This window comes from Melanostigma gelatinosum, assembly GCF_949748355.1.
Source record: "Melanostigma gelatinosum genome assembly, chromosome: 5".
Lineage (NCBI taxonomy): Eukaryota > Metazoa > Chordata > Actinopteri > Perciformes > Zoarcidae > Melanostigma > Melanostigma gelatinosum.
In genome coordinates, this window is record NC_136638.1 from 22,136,706 (window position 1) to 22,160,607 (window position 23,902).

The 23,902-nt window shown below is 43.1% G+C and overlaps 3 protein-coding genes across 8 annotated transcripts in view; 1 reads left to right on the forward strand and 2 right to left on the reverse strand.

Annotated features, from left to right (window-relative positions):
• Positions 1 to 921: 921 nt before the first annotated feature.
• On the reverse strand, positions 922 to 9,747 carry bend4 (BEN domain containing 4; the record flags this gene model as incomplete). Its single annotated transcript, XM_079268219.1, has 6 exons — positions 922 to 2,886; positions 4,059 to 4,299; positions 4,598 to 4,624; positions 4,808 to 4,899; positions 6,019 to 6,597; positions 9,285 to 9,747. 6 exons carry the CDS (start codon positions 9,745 to 9,747, stop codon positions 2,654 to 2,656), a joined length of 1,635 nt encoding a protein of 544 aa, XP_079124345.1. The 3' UTR covers positions 922 to 2,653.
• Positions 9,748 to 11,577: 1,830 nt separating this feature from the next.
• shisa3 (shisa family member 3) lies at positions 11,578 to 14,097 on the forward strand (the record flags this gene model as incomplete). Its single annotated transcript, XM_079268692.1, has 2 exons — positions 11,578 to 11,896; positions 13,532 to 14,097. Exons 1-2 carry the CDS (start codon positions 11,626 to 11,628, stop codon positions 14,095 to 14,097), a joined length of 837 nt encoding a protein of 278 aa, XP_079124818.1. The 5' UTR covers positions 11,578 to 11,625.
• Positions 14,098 to 15,911: 1,814 nt separating this feature from the next.
• Positions 15,912 to 23,902, reverse strand: part of atp8a1 (ATPase phospholipid transporting 8A1) — a 94,290-nt gene continuing 86,299 nt past the window's right edge. For 3 of the 6 annotated variants that reach the window (XM_079268222.1, XM_079268223.1, XM_079268221.1), the window contains 4 exons: positions 22,912 to 23,000; positions 22,476 to 22,568; positions 20,767 to 20,858; positions 15,912 to 18,604 (listed from right to left, as the gene is read on the reverse strand). In XM_079268222.1, the coding sequence (XP_079124348.1) occupies positions 18,507 to 18,604; positions 20,767 to 20,858; positions 22,476 to 22,568; positions 22,912 to 23,000 (372 nt within the window). In that variant the 3' untranslated portion in view covers positions 15,912 to 18,506. The remainder of the gene's footprint in view (positions 18,605 to 20,766; positions 20,859 to 22,475; positions 22,569 to 22,911; positions 23,001 to 23,902) is intronic. The other 3 variants (XR_013771966.1, XR_013771967.1, XM_079268224.1) reach the window with 3 other exon arrangements.

A 23,902-nucleotide genomic window follows, 5' to 3' on the forward strand; every position in this document is an offset into this window, starting at 1 on the left:
GCTTTGTGAAATAGTTTTGGTTTTTTTGCTGAAGGGAGAGCCGACTACATTTTTTAAGACAGTTGGGGGTCATTAGTGATTGAAGAGTGTCTTTTGTCTTCATCTACAGCAGCTCCCACCTTCACTTACAGGTTCAAAACGGAAGAATATATATTTCTATATTTTTTAAACATAATGCATCATGTTTAGTTTGCTTTAAATTTGCTATTTGTTAATTCCACCTGTTTTGTGTGATTTGATGAATTTCTGTATTTCTGTAGAATCACCAGCAGATGCTGTCTTATAAACATTTACTCAAGTACTGTTAAGTACAGTCTTGACGCACTTGTACTTCGAGTATTTTCATTTCATGCTACTCCACAACATTTATCTGACAGCTTCACTTACTCGCTCCTTTGAAGATTAAGATTTTACGAACTAAATATTATCAACTTATAAAATATGATGCAGGGCCGAAATATAGTGAACTGAAATGCGCTCCATCTCCACCTGATATAACATTGAAATATGAATAAATCAGTCACAACGTTCAGTAATAATATTCCTTTATATAAACAGATATATATTTACTGTTAATCTCTATACTACATCAGAAAAAAACTGATTATTGTTCATGGATCAGATCACAATCCTCGAATTGTTACTTTATATCAGATGGAAATGAAAACATTGATTTAAAATAGGCACAGTAATGCCATATTTACAATAATTAGATCTAGTAATCTAGAAGTAGTGAAAATATAATTTAATTGTCCAATGCATCACAATCTGGAATCATAGATGTTATGCTCTTAAATGAAAGCAATAAAACTGTACTCTAAATAAAAACAGCGCTCCTTTTAAACAGATTTTTATATCTTTAAGAATTCAAAATACAATTTCTAGAATAATTTGCACAACAATTATAACAGCAGATATGTCGATCATCATCAATGTAAGCTTTCAGCTTCAGTGCTTGTTTTATTTATTATGAATAAAAAAACAACAGAAGCTATTCGATTTGTAGAAATCCTACCGATGTTTCACAGTGTTGATAACAGCCACTTTGAGGGAGTAAATACAAATAAACGCTCACATTCAGAACAGCAACACAACGACAGAATCCAACTGCTTAAGGTTTCTGTGGCACTTTCCTACTTGGCTTTTTAAGAGAGAGAGACGGGGCATTCCAAGAACACCTCACACGATACAGTACTTTATATTACACATGTACACAGCACTGTCGACGTGGCAAACTGACCTAATAAATCTGCTACATTCAAAACGTAGAAAACGGTGTCATGAAGGGAAGTGACCGAGTACCAAATATAATAAATACAAAGTCAAAGAATAAAAGTGGTTCAAGTCGGGCAGCTTCAGCCACAGCGACACGCGTAAAAGTGCAAATAAGAAAGAAGTGCTCGATTTGTCTTCCACTTGGGTCAACAGATACTTATTTAGAGGTGATTATTCTCTGTCATTATGAAGAAGACAGCGACGACAACCCACATTGTGATGACATCACCGATATACAACACACAAAGCATCAACACTTTATACTGTGGAGGTCTTGAATCAAGTTTAAGGCAATATTATATGGCAACAATCATTCATCCAGAGGCAAAAAGTCTTCTCACTGATGATACAAAATGAAAGTAGGTTGAATGCAATACATTTACCTTGCAGTTGAAGATTTTTCGCATCAAGATGAATAAAATAATCTGACAGAGCAAAGAAAGTGCATCAATTAGCATTAAATAGAAACCGCCTTCTTGTTATTTCTCAGTGTTTTTTTTTTACTGCAAATCTGCATTTGAACCATTAGCATACCTTCCCCAGCGTTACATCGCTGACATATACAGCATTTCAAACTAATTTAGGAGACTCCTTGTGACCTTTGCAGATGTAAATAATTCTGTGATAATATCAAAGACTAATATTTCAGCTGCATTATCCTGAAATCAGCCTTGACCGAAACCTTTTTAAGCTCATCGGAGAGACTTTTATGAATGCACTTCTCTTTTTAAAACGCGACACATCAGAACTGATTCTAATCAAAACAAAACAAATGAGGATGAAAAGTGCAAGACTACAGGTAACAAAACACGACTTTCTCAGAGGCACTCCTGTTGAAGGGTTGCAATCAAAGGCACTTCGCCAATGACGCAGAATGTGGTGGAAAAATATGAAATGCTACTTTCTGTGACGTGATGAAGGGCACAGTGTCAGTGATGGAGATGATAAGTCTCTAACTTGGGTAACATTAACACAAATAGGTTCCTGATTACCTGAACGTATGCATGTACATTGTGAAAGAAATCACTGGGACTCCATCCCCAGAAACACAAAACAAAAGGAACAGAAATATTCCAGAGATAGTGACAAAACTGCTGAAAACATCAAACCATCGAAAAAAGTAGCAAATGGAAGACTCGAATAAATAAAAAAAACGAAAGATACCGTAAGATAAACATTTTGACGAAGCAAAAGTTTAGGTATAAAAATGGCGAAAGAGCTAGAAACTATTGATAGGGACTGCAGTTATATTGTGAATGAATAACGTCATCTGGAATGTTTTCTCCACTCTGTAAAGTGACAGGTTCAGGTCAGCGGTTTGGGATATGTCGTTGTACAGCTACATTTCCGGCATTTGTCTCCAATTTCTCCTTTGACTTCAGTCCGACTGGCCGTTCTGGCAGCCTTTCGGATACAGTTCGTCCTGCGACAGATGTCCATCAAAGCCGTCCATGTAGAGGCTGCTGGTGCTGCTGCCGCTGCTGCCCAGGAACGTACCGACCGCCCGGCCCTGACGAGCGTGACCGACGGCATCGCTGAACACCTTGTTGATCTGCTCCTCTGAAGGCATCCACCAGTCTGGGTTCGAGGCACAGTGCATCCGGATGAAGTCTGGCAAGAAGATTTTCAATCAAAACAAGATTTAAAAAAAAATGTGAAAGCAAACTTTAACTTGTACCACTGCCCAACAGGATGGAGGTTTCCAGGGTGTGTTTTGTTTTATATTTGTAATGTCATGAAAAAACATCACTGTCCTAATATTTTGGACCTTTTCTGTACACAAACCATGATCGTGGGACTGCATCTTATCTTTTACACAGACCTGATCTTTGTGTGGTGAAAACACATCTGATGTGCCCTTCAAATGGTGATAATGTATATTTTTATATTAACCATATATGAAATGACAACGTGAGATTGTGTAACGTCGAGAGAATCTGCAGTATCTCCTTTTCAATGAGCTTCATAGTGAGCTTCAGCTTATTGTTGAGCTGTCTGGCCCTCAACTTTACAAGCTGCTGTAATGAACACAAGCCCTAAAAACTGACAAGCACCAAACAGCCGACAGACACAGTTAGCTGGTGAACATAGGAGAGCATTTAGGAACTAAAGAGCCAGACGTTGCCCTCAGGAGGTGGTGGAGACCAAAAACAGAGCAAAAAGAAGAACACAAACACGACTCTGAATAAATGATTATGCGTCTCTGTAACTTCTGGATGTGTAAGTAAGCGACTGCTTGATAACAAATTCAACATATCAACTTAAAAATTGACGACACGTAAATGTTGTTCACAACTTGTTTCTGCTGCCCCGAAGTGGCTGAAAAAGACAGTTATTGCAAGATTAAAATCATAACTCGCGAGACAGTTTATAGTGGAAATCTGATCGGTAATAAGTGAAATAATTGTTACCACAAATGTATCAGATCGTAGACCGACTACAATTATATGTTCAACCACAGCATGCGAACCCTCAGTTTCATGTTGTTATGAGCCCATAAATAATGATCTCACTTGAAAGCTGCTGCTGCTTTTCAATTCTGAAACATATGCTGTAAAATATTGAGTACTCTAAAAAGCATGGCACGACATCATTCAAACAACACGAACATTTTATAAGGAGACATTTGCCAGAGCTTCTGGCTGTTGGACAACCGCAGGAGCTCTACTCGTGTTTCAATTCCCAGGGTTTTGCAACAATAATGCATCATTTAAATTGAGCAGACTGAAGCGTAATGCAAACACTCTTCTAACTCGCCGAGACTTCTTTTCCAGGCCGTGTACCTCTGAGGCAGCTGACTTTGACGGGGTTGAGCGGTCGTCTCTCCAGGCCCGGATCTCCCGAGTGGACCGAACGCTTCCTTTTGCCCAAACCGCAGGAGAACTTGAGCTCGTCTGTGGTGAAGACGAAGCGAATCAGGTAGCGCAGCAGCCGCCTGCCATCTTTCTTGGAGGAGTTGACGGCTTCGTCCCACTGCTTATTAGAGATGAAGAGAGGATAGTTCTCCAGCAGCTGTTTGCTGCCCTGCAGGGAAGAGGAGAATAGATTCAACAGTCAGAAGGAGTTCAGGTTTAACGCCTCATCCAGCCTCACGTGGTCATTTTACTTTTTTTTACCAAATTTGACAACATAGTCTGAAGTTTTGTCGACTTTGAAATGGACTTTTAACCTCCTTTTCGGGTGTACACTATCATTTTACATCAATGTAACTAATTAGCCACCACGTTCTGTTTTCACAGACAAAAAAATGCACAAATATAAACTGAAGTTTTTATTCTTTATCATCTTAAAAAACACAGATTTTATGAATTAAAAAACAGACCTCAAAGACTGTTTGCCGTTCTTCTTCCTGCAGAGAGAGAGAGAGAGTTTTCTTCAATTACAAAATGTTCACACAACTTAACGGCACAATTAACACAATGATGGAGTTACTTACTTTGGGATGGCTGTGATCTGATATTTCCACACTTTAACATACGATCACACGTTCTTTAAATAGCTGTGAATAACGTGCAGCGGCGTGAATCCTCACCTCGGTGAGCTGCTCCTCCGGCATCGGCTGGACCAGCTGGTTGTGAACCTCAAGAACAGTCTTGAAGTAGTCGAGGACATTTTGACAGGGAACTGCATGACAACACATGTGACCGGAAATAAAAAGACAAAATTACGACCCATCTGGTGATTCATTTAACAACAATAATCCAGCAATGTGCAGATAAAATGAGCTGTTTTAGTGCAAATTAGGTTACGGTGACACTGGGGAGCAGACAACTGAATACAAATAGATGCTATTAAAAGTCTGTGCTGCATTTAGAGAGTGAGAAGTGGCTTTCTGAAACACTTCAGTGATTGAGGTCAAATGATGATGAAATACATAGATGCATGGATTTGGTAAAACTATTTTTACTGGTTTATACAGACAGGACACAGATTGAGAAAGAGCTTCAATAAATGAGTAGAAATGAAACAATGAGTTAAATAATCGATCTACACAAAATCAATTCACTGCTTTGATATTCAAATGTATCATAATTTTATCATAAATTCTAGCTTTGTGTGGGTCTGGGGTTGGTAATGTTGGTCGAGACTGAAATATCTGAACGACTGTTGAATTATTTGAAAACAAAAAATAAACTATGATGCATTGTTCTCGATAAAACCAGAGCTGTTTTAAAGTCAGAGTCACAACACAAAGTAACTTTTTCTGAGTTTGTTTTGTGGTGCCAGCTGCTGCAACTGAAAGTGTGCGTCAGGTAACGGAGACGCAACATGCATTCTCAATATCTTGTTCATTATTCATGATGTTTGCTCCATGAATGCTCCAAAATAGAAACGACACGCAATGCTGCATTTTACAATATTCATAGGTCACCAAGTCAAGTCTCCTCCGCTTCTTCCATCAAGCCTCACGTCGAGTCTTCAGGCATTCAAGTCTCAAGCCCTTGATTCAGCTGTCCAGCAGGACTCTTACTTTTAACGCTGTGGTATTTTACGTCTTAAAAAGTGTGCTTCCTTTACCACTGCCAATACCAACATTTTCACGAAGAGAAGGAGTAAAAATAAGGTACAACGGAGAACCCACGAGTTTGAAGCTCCCAAATCACAAAATCTGACCAGACATATTTTCGAAGAACTGAGTTAAACCTTTCCTTTAATTTGTCACCAATATGTATCACTGTACCGTTGAGCCATCCCAAAGAATAAGACTCAAACCTTGTGAAGTCCAAGCTTTCATTACTGCACCTGGGACGTTCTCCAGCTTGTTGCGGAGCTCCTCGTTCTCCTGCTGCAGAGACAGCACCTCCTGCTCCAACTCCAGGCAGCGTGGACAGCAGCTCTCCTCCTCCTCTTCCTCCTCGGGCAGCGTGGACGACGGGTGGCCGTACGACTCTGACGGAGTCGGCGAGCCCCAGCCGCCCAGGTTGTGTCTCGGAGGAGACACCCCCGACGGGCACTGCTCATTGTCCAGACCGGCAGCCAGATGTTGCTGCTGCTGCTGCTGCTGCTGCTGCTGAGGCCCTGAGAGCAGATAGTTCTGTAGGGAGTCTGTGAAGATGCGGAGAACGGCAGAGGTCTGTTGTTGGTTCAAATGGCTTTGTTGGGCCTCCTCTTCTGGGTCTGTGGTGGAAGAGCTCTCTTCAGGTTTGGACTTCACCAGCGAGGAGGAGTGAATCCCCTGTACCTCCCCTGGCCCGCCTTCCAGCTTGATGTTGGACGTGAAGGAGGAGGATGAGGAGGAGGGCTCCAGGAGGCGGCCGTTGTTGAGGAGGCTGAGGACTCGGCTACACTGCTGGGCGAAGGCATCCAGGATGAGACGATTCTCTGTGGCAGAGAGGGAACATCAAGAGGTCAGAGGCAGCCGTCGCTCTACAATCACGGGGTCTGTTGTCTTCAGACGGGTAACGCTTCACGTTTGACCTCGGAAACAGCAGTTGACAAAATAATCTCACCACTGTCCATTTAGCAGCTGTTCTGAAACTTTTGACTGCATCACATGATCTTCATCAGCAGACCGAGTTTGAGTCGTTGCCATAGAACCAACTTTTGGGTCAACATGGGCGAGAAGTCAACATCTACAGCTCCATGACGATCAACAAACTCAACCTGCTGATGAAGACCATGTGATGAAGGCAAAAGCTCCAGAACAGCTACTAAATGGACCTTTTCTTTGCTGGCTATCATTCGTCCTCTATGACTGTTACATTATTATAGATGAGCAGCATTTTACTGTTGTACTGGGATTTAGGTGAAGATAGTTTTTACTTCCCAAATCTACATTCCTATTTTGGACTGATTTTAAATATTCGCTGTTATTGTGAAATCCTGGATAATCTGACATCTTTGGGCCTTTTTTTAAGAACTTTAGAGGGGAAATGTTTCTTTTGTGGATCAAGACATCTGAAATGCGACAAGGGGCCCGAACCAGATATGTGTTGATTGCAAGGGGTCAGGAGCCGAAAAGTTTGGGAAGCACTGGTTTTATTTCAAACAAAGCATTCTATTTGTTAAGCTTAAACTGTGTTTGTTTTTTTTGTGCTAAATCAAAATCTGGAAAGTATCCAGTAAGTCCAGCTGTCAAAAAGGTGTTGTGGTTTAATTTACCTCTGAAGTGGAGTAGAAGCAGAAAGAAGCAGTACCTCAAAAGTGAAGTACTTTAGTGTAGTACTGCTGAAACAGGAAAGCAGCAGATGTGGAAACAAAGTGAGTGATTCTGTGTTTGGTCTTTCTCTGGTTCTGCTTATTTTATGCCTGCCTTTTCTCGGCAAATCTTTCCACATGCAGTCGGCCTCTCTGCTCATAGAAATGTCAACTTGATTATGCTGATTTATTCAGATGTCAATAAACTCTGGAGTCACAGTATCTGCTGTGACCAAACCCAGCCGAGCAAAGAAAATCGGCACGGAGCCTCAGTGTACAGTTTCCCTGGTAGTCTGGGCACGTCTCAATGAGATGATCTCACACATACCTCCATGTAATGATTATGAGTCCAGTGTCCTCACACACACACACACACACACACACAGACAAAATGAGTTCTAGGCTGCCACTGCTGCGTTACCACTCGCTCAGACGTATCTATCAGCCTGGCGCAGATGTGTCACATTTATTAATATGCGTGCTGTCTCTGTTTACCCTTCGAGAAGAATCTGATATCATTCGCCTTCACCCCCCCCCCCCCCCCCCACCACCACCACCACCCTCTTCTCTCACCAGTTCTGTGGCAGTGTGAGCAGAGAGCCTCATAAAATTTCATTAAAAACAACACGCTCGGAAGAGGCAAATTGATGAGCCCCATTTATTTTAATCACAACTCTTTGGGAACGGCTTTTCAATGCAATTTGTGTTATTGTGTGTTGAACCGATTGCTGAGTCCAGGGGTCTCCGCAGCCTGTCTCCTCGAGAAGGGCATCAAGTTTTTGTTATTTTCTTTTCAGCCATGAGAGGGACGTTCAATTCCTCCCATCGTGCAGACAGAGGGCACTTTGATGTGTCATCATCAGTAAGAAAGCACGACTAGTTTAGCTGGGATTGGACGGTGCATCTTGTGTAATATGAGCAGAGAAAATATGGTTTAGTGGTTATTTCATGAGTGAAATCAGGATGATGCCATAAGGGATGCAAACTATGGGCCATGACTGAAATCAGGGCTTTATACTTACAGAGAATCTGTAATCCTGCTCACTCACAGATTGAAGTGGGTTAAAGATGCCTGATTTTAGATTACATTTGCCAATTCTCATGCAGGCGAGTTAATACAGTGCAACCTGAGCTCGGACTGAACACTGGATTTGCTGTAAAGCAACAATAACCAGCAGCAAATTGAGCCTCTGCTTCCAGCAGTGACAAAGAGATGAATATCTGATTGGGAGGAGGAGATGTAATGTTTAATTTCGTAACTGTCAGGATTAGGTTCATTGCTTTCATCTTCATGCTGGTTCCTATGGACCCGCCCTCCACACAGCGAACACATTTCTTTCTGAGCCGGCACACAGTCCACTAATGAACCGCAGCTGAGGAGAAACATTAGCATGGAACAATGCGTTTCAACCAGAGGGCCTTTCTTGCACACAGACATATACATAAACACTCACAAGTCAACACACACACACACACACACACACACAATTTCATTTTTAGCACATGCACACTGGAGATTCAATCATGACTGCTCTCATTACAGCAGCAAATCAATCACTGCTGACAGGAAGAAAAAAAGAGGAAGAAACGGGAACAAAAACATGACGCTCACGTGAACAAAGGAGATGCTTGCTATTAATGACATAATTTGTTGTGTTACATTCAAGTTGATTGACTCTGTAGAGGCTTAATGCTCAGATATCTGGGCAGCAAAAACTATACACCAGAATCCGGAAAATCTGAGGACGTGTAGCTCAGAAAAAGTATCACCATCCCAAATCCAAATGACTAAAAGTAGCTTTAGACATGGAGCAGACCCGCACACATGACCAGGAGTCACTCTCATCACTCTGAACAAGTTTGAAACCCACCTGAGCTGATGCTGTAGGTGCAGTCTGGGGAGAATCTGGGCTCCGCTGTGCCGCTTCTGGCGCGCCGCTGCTGGGTACCAGGAGATGCTGCCGCCGCCGAGGTGGATGTCGGGACCCTGCTGCTGGGCCTGCTCTCACATGGGAAACGATCCTGCTGCTGCTGAGGCGCCGGGTGATGCTGCTGACTGCTGCTGATAGCGGCGCTGGTTTGGTGGGGCTGCTGCAGACGCTGGTTGTAGTGATGGTGGTGGGGCTGGAAACGATGAGGCTGCTCGGGATGGAAAGTGAAGTGATGTCCGTCGCCAAACAGAGGCACCTCGGCCACAGCGGACCTGTCAAAGCGCGACTTGCCCGCCGAGCGCTTGCTCTGGAAGGTTTTCAGGGTGCTGTACGGACCCCGTTGTTGTCGGCACATCTTCGGGGCGCATGGCCCTTCATCTGCGGGCTGCATCTCTCCCTCCATCCCAGCCAGGTGTCACAGCGCGGCGGACGGGCTCCGGGATCGGTGTCGCGGCGCGCTGATGTGACAGGCTGGCGGATCAGATCCGTCACTGTCTGGCTCTGCTTCCCTCGTACACACCGTGTGAAGGGTGGGCTCATTTACTGACAAGCCGCCGCTCCAATCCCCAGTCGGGAGCGCCGACACTGAGACTCCCCCAGAGGGAAATGCAGGCGGGACTTGTGCGCCGCTGCCTGCCTCCTTTGTAGCCGCCAACAGAGAACAACGGGGCGTTATGGCATTTGTACAATCTGGAAATGAAAAAAAAAAAAAAATCCTACAATTGAAAAGACAGAGGCCATTTTGCTACTGAGCTCAGAGCATAAAAAGAGCAACATGAGCGCAAATGAAAGAAAAGGCCATCCACACCCAGACATCTTAAAATGAGCAAATAATCAAATAAAGAAAACTGAGATCATCCTTGCTTCTTTTTTTATTGCTTTTTGTAACTATTTGAACTGTAGCTATAATTGGAACAATACAACTGAATAAAAGACATTGCTAAAAAAGATATATTGTAAAAAATATGATTTTATACATTTTTGTCTTGAATTCTTCGGATCCTTATTTAAGTTTATTTGTCTTTAAAGTGGTGAAAAGGCCAGCTGTCTTACCGGTCAAATCAGAATTGACCTCATGTTTGAAATCATTGTAGCGTAGCTCCGTCTGGTAGCCTGCAGGCCGAGAAGTTTGCAGCAACACATGGGGGCGCCACATCAGTAGAGTACACAAAGATGTACTCAATGGAGGGATGAAAAGACCTGCTGCTAATTAACATACATGTTTTACTCTCATTTTCAACAGGCCAGACAGGTCGGTGGTCTTTGCTTCTGCGTAATATAAAAACACATACAAGTGCTTAGTCAACAACATGTCTGTATTGGTAATGATGAAAGATGTAAAGGTCTATCTGAATGCAGTGTCAGACAAGAATTTTAATTAGAAGTTTTAACTTCCTCAGGTTTATTCTTCTCCTTGAAGTAGCCACAAATCTATTACTAATATGCATTAAAGTGAGGCTGTGCTTGTTTTTGCTGAACATACTTGATCAACCACAACCTGTAGTGCCCGTATTATCAAGTATTATAAACACACTCCATAAATAAAACTATAAACATCATGAATGCTAAAAAATACATGGTTTTAAAACGGTGTGCAACAACAACAGTACAAACAACAGACCAGAGTATATTGTCTCACTTTAAAAGTTTTCACATTAAAGACATTTACTTTGTTCAGTCTTAAATGTCAAACATGATGATGAATAGAAACTGCAGGTCGATCTTAATTCAGTACAGCTGCAGCACTCTGGGTTTCCACTCACGCAATAACCTCGTGAAGGTAATTTATGCGCGTTATTTGGGCACTTTCGTGGTAATCGGCACCGCTGCGACCACCACCACCACCACCACCACCACGCGGACGCGCACGTCCGGTCAATGGGAGTTACGTCCGCGCGTGCACAGCTAGAGTCACAAAAGCAGCAACTCTCCAGTGAGGTGGACGCACAACTTCTGCACCGACATCAACAAACAACCCGAGGAGCCCGGAGCAGTTTGTTTGGATGAGACGAAAGTTCACTGATGACATTTTAAGACGTTTCTTGAAGAGGAGGTTCAATCAAGGATCTGCTCGCATTGCAATTTGGGAACTTTTGGCTCAGAACGGTTTGGATGGTGGGAATTATGACGGTGACATAAGTTTACGTCTCTGGATCGCCGCGTTTCTCTTTCAGCGAATTCATCTCAATGAAGAGCCTCTAACCCGGACCCGACACACTCGGTGGCCCGGAGCTGAAGCCCACCGGACGCAGGGAACCGTGAACCCCAGCGGCGTGCCGGGATGGTGTGCCTGCTCAACTGCCTGCTGCTGGGATATCTGACCTGGAATCTGCGGATATCGGACGCACAGGGGGAGTACTGTCACGGCTGGTTGGACGCTAATGGGAATTATCACGATGGCTTCCAGTGTCCTGAGAACTTTGACACCATGGACGCCACCGTGTGCTGCGGCTCCTGCTCGCTGCGCTACTGCTGCGCGGCCGCGGACGCGCGGCTGGACCAGGGCGGCTGCACCAACGACAGAGAGGTGGACAACACCGAGTTCGCAGCGCGTAAGTGTAGTGGTTTGAAGCTTAACGACTTAAATGTGCATTCCCGAAAGTTTAGTGTTCAGGAAAACTTCTCCAATTCGTTCAGAGTTGAATTCGGTTGGGTGCAAACAGCTACAGAAGTTCAGTCTCAACCTAAATGTAATATAAAATAAAGTACAGGTTTCTACAGAGGTCAGCTGAATCAATAAACACGAAATAAGACATGTTTCAGTGCCTTGTCCAAGGACACTTTAGTGTCCAACCACCAGAGCAGACGGACTGCTGTCATATGAAATGATGAGAAAAGCACATTATGCTAAATATTTGGTTCATCTACTCAAACAAGACACCGATACATGTGTTCTTTGGGAAAACAAGGACAACATGTTGAAGTGTGTTGAATTGTAAAATAGGAAAGAAAAAACTAAAGACACCTTTCTCAGACGTTGTGATGTGTTTTACAAAACTTTTGTATTTCCACTTACTGTGTTTTAAGGCTTTCATGTATTTCCAGCATTAATCAAGCAAAGTGTCCAGTTTCCAGCACCTTGTTATCTCAGCTCCTGTGGCTTCATTTGACCTGAACTCACTACAGATCACTATCGGTGTGTAGAGAAGAACTATGGGGACGCAGCCTGTCAGTCACTCGACAAATGTTCTTCAAACTAACTCTTTACAAATCCTCGAGCAGAAATAAGCACAAAACTCACAAAACAAAAGATAAGCTGGATCAGAATGCAGGAATGTATTCAAAACTCTTACACAAGCCGCTGCCAAACAAAAAAAATCACGCTTACTTTGGATTTTGCCAACCAAAGTAAGCACAACTGAATTTAACTTCTTTAAACCTTTAACAGGCTCAAATGTTACGCTAACCCTCTGAGTTGTGCAATCTGAAATAAAAGGTCACTTTAACCCTCAAGGTTTTATTTATCTTCAAAGTTTTCTTTAAATTTCCCGAACTGATAAGCTATGGGGCCTTAACTGAATGGACTGTGTTCTCACAATTTCCTAATTTCTTCCGATCAAAATAAATAAACATTCGCTGATTTCCTCCCAAAGTGCAAATGGGCTTCACAGAGCGTGACCTCCGCTGTTTGTATTGTCCAGAAGGAATGTGTCCGTTAAGTATAAAGGACTTTAAAGAAATATCTTCATTAAATAATGTTCAGTTTCACAATTTTAGTCACCAGAAACATCCGTGCAGGCTGCAGGTTTTAGTCACCAACAAGGTCAAACTGAACTTTAACTCCTATTTAGGGTTTAGAAGCACGACATAAACATTCATGTTTTATTACGCACTATAATGTAGGTGTAAGCAGATGTGTTCATTATTGTATTTCTTAACTATAACTCCTCCTGTAAGCATCCACAAGTGGTGTATAAACATAATTGACTAAATGTTCATATAGTGCTTGTAAAGGTTAAATAGTGGAGTCAAAGTAAAATGTAAAATACTGTGTAATATCTTTGATTTATTTAAGTGAAATTAGTTATTTCCTGGTCTCCAGGGCAGTGAAAATAGAAGAGCAGAACCCTAACGGTGGTCAATGTTTTCCTACATGTAGATACATATTAATAACCTGCAGCCTTCTATCACATGAAGCTGCTTCCTCATTATTGATCCTAACCTGCTCGTGTCTCCTCCCCCCTCAGAGCCCATCTACGTGCCTTTCCTAATGGTAGGGAGCATCTTCGTCGCCTTCGTCGTGGTCGGCTCCCTGGTGGCCGTCTACTGCTGCACCTGCCTGCGGCCCAAGCAGCCGACCCAGCAGCCCATTCGCTTCTCCCTGCGTAGCTGCCAGGGCGAAACCATCCCCATGATCCTCACCTCCGCTCCCCCGAGCCTCCGTGCCCCGTCGCGACAGTCCAGCACGGCCACCACCAGCTCCAGCTCGGCCGGAGGGGGCAGCTCCGTGCGGAGGTTTTCTCTCGGAGGTCAGGGGCAGCAGCAGCAGCACGGCTGCCTGGTGTCTGCCACCGTCTCCTCGTCAGCCTCCACCCCAACTCAGACCCCTCAGACTCTGCCTCCGCCTCCGCCCTACACATCGCCACCAGCACCCATGGCAGGAGGCATGCAGCACCAACTGGCCTCCACCCACACCCAGCTGCAGCTCCACCAGCCCTCTCAGACCTTCCTCCTGCCACAGCAGTACTTCTTCCCCCTGCAGCCAGACGCCTTCTCAGCGGCCAAGGGCTTCGCCGACTTCGGACAGAGCTGACACGTCTCCCAGCGGGGGGGAAATATAGAGGGATTACAAGATTTTTTTTTTTTTTTTAGATGGTTGGATGTGAGCCGGCAAACGCAGCTGGTGGTGTTTGGGTGGAAGGCCCAGGCCGTCTGAACGGACACAGAGCGAGCGGCAGGAGGACGAGGGATAAAGTACGACAAAGCTGCACGGCCTGAGGCGTTTCCCCTTTCTGCATCACAGGACACATCGGAGTTCAACAAACCTGTTGGCGGCAGCAACAGTGTTGAAATTTGTGCACTTTTAGCTGAAATTGTAGACGGTCCTCACTGGCTTTACATTTTATTTTTATACAGGTTGTTTTCTAAGCAGACAGCTCACAATACAAACTGAACTCTTCATCACAAACCTTCCTCTGAAAACAAACTGCACAGGCAAACGGCACCAACACTGTCACTCTGAGCATTGTTACATTATTAGAAATAGATGTTGGAAACCAGGGAAATATTGTGTTTTTTTGACAATCGCAAGGACCTCTGAACGAGGAGTGGACCTGATATACAAAGGACAGTATATTCAGGAGGAAATGTGGACTTTTATAAGATGTTGTACAGGCATTGTACCCAGAGCAGGGTTGTCATATTGATTCCCTACCGTACAGCGAATAAAATGTTGCCTCTCCGTACCTTCTGTGCACTAATGTGATGCTTGTTAAATTACAGTTTTCTGCTGTGAAAGAAGCCGCATCATCAATCAGACGAAAAAGGGAAACCGGAGCGGTCGGTCCTGCAGAGCAGCTCACTACCTGTCGCTCATTCTTGCGCCAGACTTCACAGCAGGAATGCAGCGCTGAGATCAGTCATTGTCAGTGCTCAATGAGCATGGCATGGTCACAGTGTCAAAAACAACTCGCCCCAGAAATAGAGGTTTAGGTTGCACCAACAGGTATCGCAAAACCTTGACAAAGACTTTTCTGTTCTCCAGTTATCCGACTGTGAAATAGACTTGGCAATCAGCGGCTCATGAAACCTGCAAACGGTTCCGTCTCACGATGTTTGCTGCTGCGCTGTTATCAACAGACGGGTCAATCACAAAACACAACTCACTTGACAGATTCCACCATTAACTTCTTCGGGGCTCGTTTATACTCACAGCTGTCGGTTCAGACTTAAGTTCTCCTGTTCCACACTCTGCTAATAATAAGAAAAATACAAGTTATGAACACGATTTGCTGACACTTCCTAAATCTTTCATACTAATACTTTCATGTCTTAGCCAGGCTTCAAAAAAGTTTCCAGTTTCTTTAGAGTTCTGATTATTACTGCTCACACAGAAAGCTTTTACCTTGTTGTGTCTCACAGATTTTAATCGAAATTAAAACTGTTTTCTGGGTCCAAAACCTCTGAAAACAATTCTCTCGTAACAAAATCCATCATACATTAAAACTGTGATAATGAGATCAAGACCTCATTAAAGTCGTGGAATCAAACCATATTTTTTGCTCTGTGTTTCACCACGCTTTATTTGTCGGTGGATGTTCAGTGCTGCGTTTGCCATTTTTGCTTACGATGAGTCACCATGGTTGCTACGCTTTTATAGAGATAGACGCCCACAAACTTCTCAAACACAGCAAAATAAAAAGAAACAATACAGGCCGAGGGAAGGGTCTCTGCAGGTACAGACACCATCACACTTCTAATACAGACGTTATGAGTGAGATTATTTTTGTACAATCTATAAATAATTGTTTTTAGGAAAACACCTACTCATTGTGCTTATTATTGATTTATTGTTTGGTCTTTAAAATGTATGCCCACCAGGCAGGCTTGTTCTCCCCGCCCTTTACTGATTATGTTCTGATAACAAACCTCCAAACACACGGGACAATAAGCAACCGTTTACATTGATCCTCCAGGATTGTAAAGTTTATTTCAGTAGTCCTTCATGGCAGTAAAAGACAACACTTATAAGTTTGCAGTCCCAACATGCAGAACAATCATCGAACAAAACGACGGAAAAGAACCAAATACTAAAGTAAAGTTAAAGGTGCGCTTTTTTTCCTCTTTTGTTCAGTGATCAACACTTGCGGGAGAATCAAAGTAGTACAGTTAAACATTTCAGAGAACAGTTTGTTTTATCCATTCATGCAGCCCACGACTTTCACAGACGAGTGCTTTATGTTTTCTGAAAAAAGAAAGCAACAGTCTACATCCAGCGGCTTGGAAACTTTTGACAAGATGACGTCCAATTAACTTTCTGCACTAAAAGACCGGCAGAGAAAAAGAATCATTAACCCTCAGTAAAGAGCTTTCCTGTAAAGCAGAGGTACACTGCATGAAGAAAACAAGTTACAAACATTTACACTCAAGATAAATGATATACTGAAACCAGATAATACCAGATATCCACCACTGGAAAGGTACATCGAGTGCATTGTGCAACATCTCCTGTCGAAGCGAGCAGAGCGTCAGAAACTCTCACAGTCGAGGTCGAGAGTTTGATCACATACACACAGTCATTCTGCACACTAACACTAACACACACACACTCTCCCATACGGGCCATGCATCAGCACACAGCAGGACAACATAGCTATACCTGGAGTCGTGCAGAAAGACAACTGGAGCAAGTCACACGCACACATTCACACACACCTTCACTCTCTCACACACACACACACACACACACACACACACACACACACACACACACACACACACACACACACACACACACACACACACACACACACACACACACACACACACACACACACACACACACACACACACACGACAAAAGAAACAAACCGGGAGACGCCAGAAACTCCAAATCTCACATAGAGGACACAGACATGCAATGCATACATAGAAGTTATCCACAGTAGAGGTGACGCAAACACACACACATACATACACACAGCACATGCACATGCAGGCAAGAAACTGACACACACACACACAGTCAGAGATCTGATCTCCCATAGGGAGAAGAAAGCAATCACACAGACATTAAGTAGTCAATTATAAATAAATCAAGCTGTAACAACAGTAATAGTAATAACAAGACATTTAAGAAAGCTCAGTTTCCTCATTCGATCTATTCTATTCTGCCAGTTTATCAGAGGAAGAAAAAAAAAAAAAAAAAGTTAGACAGTTCATTACAAAGCCAGTCAATGCAAAATTCATACATCTCCAATATAAAAATACAAATCCACAAAATAACTATAGAGACAAAGTAGTTTTGATATTGTCGTGGAGTTTTCCTGGCTAATATTTCTCTCCCCCTTAAGCTAATGGCACTTATGTTAGAAGGATAAAATCTCCATTTGAAGGGAAACACCGTCACCACTGTGAGCTCAAACAAGACCATCAGAGAGCCTCCCGTTCACCGCTGCAGGAACAACTCTTAGTTCATACACGTGCCACAAGGCACTCTGTAGTTTTCACATTGTACGAGTGCAAGACTGTGGTGGGGAGACAGTGATTTAGTATTCAGTTGGTGTGTGTGTGGAGCACTGGTCTAAGCTAGCTGGCTGAACTATTCTTGGCTATCTTCTTCTTCTTCTATGAGGGAAAGGTTCTATGTAGGCACCGTCGTGATTGTTGAGACAGGAGTGATGTGTGGAATGCAATTATTTGTCGCAAGCAATGCTTCTGCTGTAAAAACCGGTGGAAACAGGACTACGGTGAGTTGCAGGAGGCAACTTCTTAAAGAATTAAGAAGGAAAATAAACAAAGAAAACCAGGCACGATATCTACCGGTACATACTTTTAGAAAATGAAAAAAACAAAAAAAGAAACAAATGTGTTTTAAAAGAAACAAGGATGAAGGCATGCGTAAATGTAAGGCTTTACACAATAGATGCTTCCTTAAGTGCAAAAAGAAAATATAAATATTACAATGTCTGCTCTGAAGTGGTCCGGTTCGTGCTGGAATACAGTCAGGAGTGCGATTACATTTGGTTTAAGGTTTTCCGAATTCACCAGTACTTGGAAGATTGTATACACGACTGCTCTTTGGCAATCTTTCACAAGTTCAATTCCCCTAAAACTAATCATCGTCCAGTGTTTTAAATTCTATAACAACAGTGTTTAGGACTATGATTTTAATAGAATGAAATGATTTTCAACAGAGAGGAGAGACTCCAACAAACTGAGCGAGAACAGTGAAGAACTTCAGACCACAGACTGCTAAGAAAGCACAGTGCTCATTATGTCTGCTGGACACACGACGACAGCTGATAAGTGAACACAATTTGTACTGTTGCTTGTTTTTTTTTTTCTTCCCTTTTTCAAAGACACTCTCTTATTCATGTCCAAATATCCCTTCAGTGCTGGAGGCACACGTTCGCACCTCTTCTTTCCTCCCGCTAAGCTTCAAATCTCGCCAGTAGGATCGGCTGTTGTGGCTCCGGATTGGCCGACCAGAGGACCGGCGGCTCACCACTCGTTGGTCCTCTCTTTGGTGGTGTCGTACGCTCTGATGACATCAGACTGAGACACCACTCCGTTCTCGTCTTGAGAGAAGGCGTAGCCATCTGAAAAAAAGGGTTCGAAGCCGTTAAAACTATGAACATCAGTGGTTTATGTAATAAAAAGTAATCATAGAAAAATGAAAAACACACTGAAAACAACTGAATAAACAGAATGAACCATTAAAAAAAAAACATAAAAATTCAAAGCAATAGTTCAGCATTTTGGGTAATGTGTTTTTTTTTTAGCTGTTTTTGCAAAGAAAACCAATACTGCTCTCAAGCCTGAAGGCCACAGCCAGAAGTCGTTCAGCTTAGCGGAGCACAAAGACTGGAAACAGAAGGAACCAGATGGGCTGGCTTTGTCTAAAGGTAACAAAGTCTGCCCATCGCCGCCTATAAGGCTCAATATTTAACACGTTAAATCTTGTTTGGTTGTTGCACAAAAAAAGGAAGTGTAAAACAACAATGTCGGTCTTATATATGTATGTGAGACTCATTATTTGCTGGGAACAAGAGCCAGAACCAGGCTACCAGTTGTCACCTGTTTCCAGTCTTTATGCTAAGCTACGTAGCTGTAGCTAACGCCAGCTTGTGCTTCTCAGGTATTCGTGTTGTATCTGCCTCACGACCAAAAATGTTTTTTACCCGCTTCCAAAGTTTCAACAGTTTCCTGAGTCACAGCTAGCGAAACAAGTTAAAAATTGCTTTTAATGTTCAGCGCACAGAATTTATTTTCCCAGAGAAATGGAGGCTTATGTAACGTCACGCGAACGTTAAAACATAAGTGGCACAAACTGTCGTTTCATATTTCGTGCACAGACATGAGAATAGTATCGATCTTCTTATTATCAGCAAGAAATCAAATGAGAATATCCCCAAAATGTCAGACTATTCTTTAAAACAAATCATCTGATGAAAATAACAAATAATCAAAGCACCTCCAAAACGGTATCGACAGTACAACAGCAGCTTTGTGATCTACCACCTAAACTCTCCTACAGGGTTCCTTTATGACCTGTGACTCCTCACTCACCTTCAGGTGTCAAATGACTCGGTCACTACCTGGAGGCCAGCGGGGAAGTTCAAAGGACCCCGCTGAGGTGAGTGCATTGTGGGGGAATAACAGCGCAGCATTTCATCATTTCATCGTGATCTCGCTCTACTCAACTCAGGACACACGAAGCACACGAGGGGGAGGACAGGAAGTCAACAAACAAAACAAAAAGAGGGAGAGAGGCGTCTATCAGGGAGCTAGAGGAGGCTGGAGTATTAAACGGGGTGAGGTTTGAATAAGGACATTAAAAAAAAAAAAGGTATCACACTACAACGGTCTCACCCCCACCTATGAGACAAACCAAAAACAAACTGATCAGACACAGGACACAAACAAAAAGAGAAAAAGAAACAGAACACCAAACCCATGCTTAAAGTATCCCGAAACGTGCAACGCCTGAGTTTTGCTGCTGATACGAAAGCTCTACACTTAGTCGTAAAAAGTAAGTTTTTCTTAATGTAAGCGTCTAAGTAATCAATGCTTAATTGTGTATCATGGATACCTTGTCAACTGATCAGCTACTTCAGTGTTTGATATCTTATCCTCAAAAAACATACAACAGAAAATTAAACAGACGCATGTCTAAAAATATACAAAGGAACATTGACACAATTTAAATGAGACAAAATGAAATAAAAGAAAAAGAAAACAACATTCTAACAAATTCTTAACTGCCAAGTTCCAACACTCGACAGTGTTTTTTTTTTTTTTTGTACTTTTCAGCTGATTGAAAAGAAGTAGTGAGATGTGATATACAGTTCTTTCCAAACTGTATGTATTCATGTCTCCAACCCGCCATGAAAACAACTCATTTAATCGTTGATATGAGCAGTTTGTGAGCTGTGGCGCTGCTGCAGACACAGTTACTGACGTGTGTTTCCTGCATCTGGTGAACGCAGAGCATTCATGACGCGAGGTGGGACGAGCGTTACTGCCTCCCGCAGACGAAGGTTTTAGAGATACAGTACGCGTCATCAGAAGAAGAATAATGATGCTCGATCTGCTCCCCTGACGAGGGAACATATTTGGAAGCAGATAAATCTAACGTGGATACACTGAAGTGTTCTTTGGGGTAAACTTTGACAGCCTCACGCCTCCATCTTAAGGGACGTTTAGCAAGAAAGGAATTAAGAGAGAAAGAAAGAAAACAGACAAATATTGTGTAACTTACGGAGCAGGTTCTGCTGCATGGACTCAGACCGGTACAAACTGACTGTGCTCTTCTTGAAGACGTTCTTCAGGAGCTGGGCCCTCTCCGTCAAACTAGACACGCACACACACACACACACACACACAGGCACGGTGTTAGCAGCATGCTGAGCACCACGGGCAGATTTAATGAGCCATATATCAAGCTTGTGTCCTCCAGAGTGGATGGACCTGCCAACCTGCTGTTACAAACCACCATGTAAGAGACCAAACTCTGCAGACGCACGGCGAACAACAAAGTGTGTATGTGTGGGTGAAATATTTAAAACCATCATGTGTGTAAATGTAACTATACGTGTCCCACCTATGTGCATATAAGCTAAATAATCCATGCATCTGTGTGTGTTTGTATCGCTAGATGTTTGTTTCTGTAAGGGTGTGTGTGTGTGTGTGTGTGTGTGTGTGTGTGTGTGTGTGTGTGTGTGTGTGTGTGTGTGTGTGTGTGCGTGCGTGCGTGCGTGCAGCCCGCTGGGTCCGGGACAGTGGCCAGACTCGGGGATCATTTTCAGCCAGCAGGAGATCTCACACTGATCTGCTCCATGTTGGTTCCTGCTGCAGGCCTCAGGCCCCAGAGAGCAGAGCAGACCCGACTAATACCCTTTTACAATGTATGGCTTTAATATAAGAGCTCTAAAATGAGACATTTCATTTTGGGGAGACAAAAAAATATCTACTCTTGATTACAGACATTACAGTCAAACTCCTGCAATTTAGCAGCAATTTGAGGATTTCTCTCCTCCACATAGGAATATTGTTGGCAGCGGAGCCGTGAGAATTCATGAAATTTTGAGGGATTTGCGAGGTCACACGCAGATGATTCTTCCGCCAAGCTCGACCAAGACTTTCTCAAAATGCTTTATATTTTTTGTACAAAAAGAATGATGTCCAAGGCATTGACTGTGTAGCCCTGATAGGGTTGGGCCATATGACGATATATACAGTGAGATGGTATACATTTGCCATTTATTACGCCATTCATAACTCAGAAGCTCCCTCTTTGTAATTCTCGGGCCGTTGTGGGCAATGCTGCATATCAATGAGAAGAACTGTATTACTGTACGTCATGTGGCATACTCACTGAAACTGGTGGAATGCCTCACAAGGTTTTGTGTAATATGTGTTGCTACATCAACAAGCTACGCTAAGTAAAGAGAGGGACCAAAAGTGGAAAGATTTGAACCTAAAATTTGCCAAGTAACACAGTGGTGGGACAGAAAGTTGGGCCTTGAGCAGGTGAGGAAAATGTTGCAGTCAAGCCGCAGAGGATGAGATGGGACAGATTTACATATTAACAACTTGAGAGCGTTCACAACATCGGACCACTCAATACAGTAGGATTACAGAGTTAGTCGCGCCTAATAGAATTTGTCAAGAGGTTCAGGAAAAGTCAAAACGCTATTTACAAGTCGCAAACTCGTAATTTCAATAACTCTGACATAAGTGTGTTCTAAATGTCTGTGGAGGAGAAGATGAATATTATAGTTTCTGTGATCCTTGTGTGTGTGTCCCATGCCTCAAAGAATAAATCGCTGTCGATTACAGCAACCAGTCTCATTACTTTACCTTAAAGGGTCATTTTCACAAGGAAAGTGAATTTGTCTCACATCAATAAATGTAAAATCTAAAACCTTAAAACAAAGATACGAACAGTAAAGTGATGTGCAACTGTACCTCTTTCCATGCACCACTGCCCCAGGGTCTTTGGATACAGCCTCGAGCTCCTGCACCTCATCCACCAGGGTCTTGAAACACACCTTCTTCACCCTGTCGCAATATTTAAGACAAAATCATAATGTGACAGACGTTTAACATGATAGAACTTTCATAGATTGACATTAAAATAACCCATTGGTTGATTCAAACTGCTTCGAATACATCAGCTAATAAAACGTCTAGCTTTGCAAATTGCTCCCGACACCTTGAATCTGCTGTGGGCAGACGTCAACCAGACCCGGGGCACATACAAACATTTCCCATGGAGCATGGTATGGGCATATAACAATTTTGGGGCAGGAATGTGTTGAGGAGATAGGAGAGATTCCGGAGGAATGTCCTGTATCGGATGTGTATTGGAGTGATGAGCGAGGAAAGCGCAGAGGAGACTTACACTTTGTAGGCCACGTCAAAGACCAGCGAGGTGATTGGGATGAAGACCAGGCCCATCCAGAAGACCCCCGACGAGAACATCAGCTCCGCCTGTCACACACACACACACACATATACTCTCGGGTCACTGTAGACAATGCAGAGTTCAACACTTGATCAGATGAAAAGAAGAGCTTTTTAAAAGCAAAAACACCTGATAAAGAGCAGCCATTATCATCCTCCGCAATGGCACATAATGAAAAACATACATGACAAAGGCAGCCCAGAACAAACACTAATATTGTGGAAATAAAGAGGAGATGACTCCAAAGGACTTGCTCAAAGTGAGTTAATCCTCTGTGACTAAGTGATAGCATGTTTTTGTGTGGATCTCCTTCACCTCTCAGCCCTTCGGGGCGGAGGAAGTGCCTGTGAAGTATTTTGACAGCGGTATCTCTTTCACAGGAAAACTGCTTGCTGCGTCGAGAGCTGCCGTCAATGTGTCACAGGAGACACAGCACCGTCATCGGAGGTCTTATAACGATACATTCAGTACAACGGTCGCACTGTGCACGAGGGTGTCGATGACGCTGCAGAGCTGTTAATTATCGGAGTTTAAGACTCTGGGAGCGAGGGGTCTATACGTCTGGGGTTCCGGTGTAGCCGGCGTATTCCGGGCCAAGACTTCGTTCTCGTGCGCTGCTCCTTGTTTACGGTCCGGTTAGCAACATGAGTCGAGAGACGACGCGTAAGAACGGATTGTTTTACAAGTAGTCAGTTTACAAGCTCGTTTTAAACCAATAAAAGTCGAAATCATCGTCAGACAATAGATGGTGGGTTCCAAGATTATATTTCGGCCAATCCATTCACACGAACTCTTTACCGGTTTACCTTTAAAAAAACAAACCTGTGACCAAAGACGTGGCCAACTTTACCATTGTGTAATCGTTATGTTAGGTCGGAGGCCGACTGACAACCTCAGCCCCCAAAAACAAAACATTTTTCTTGTCGAC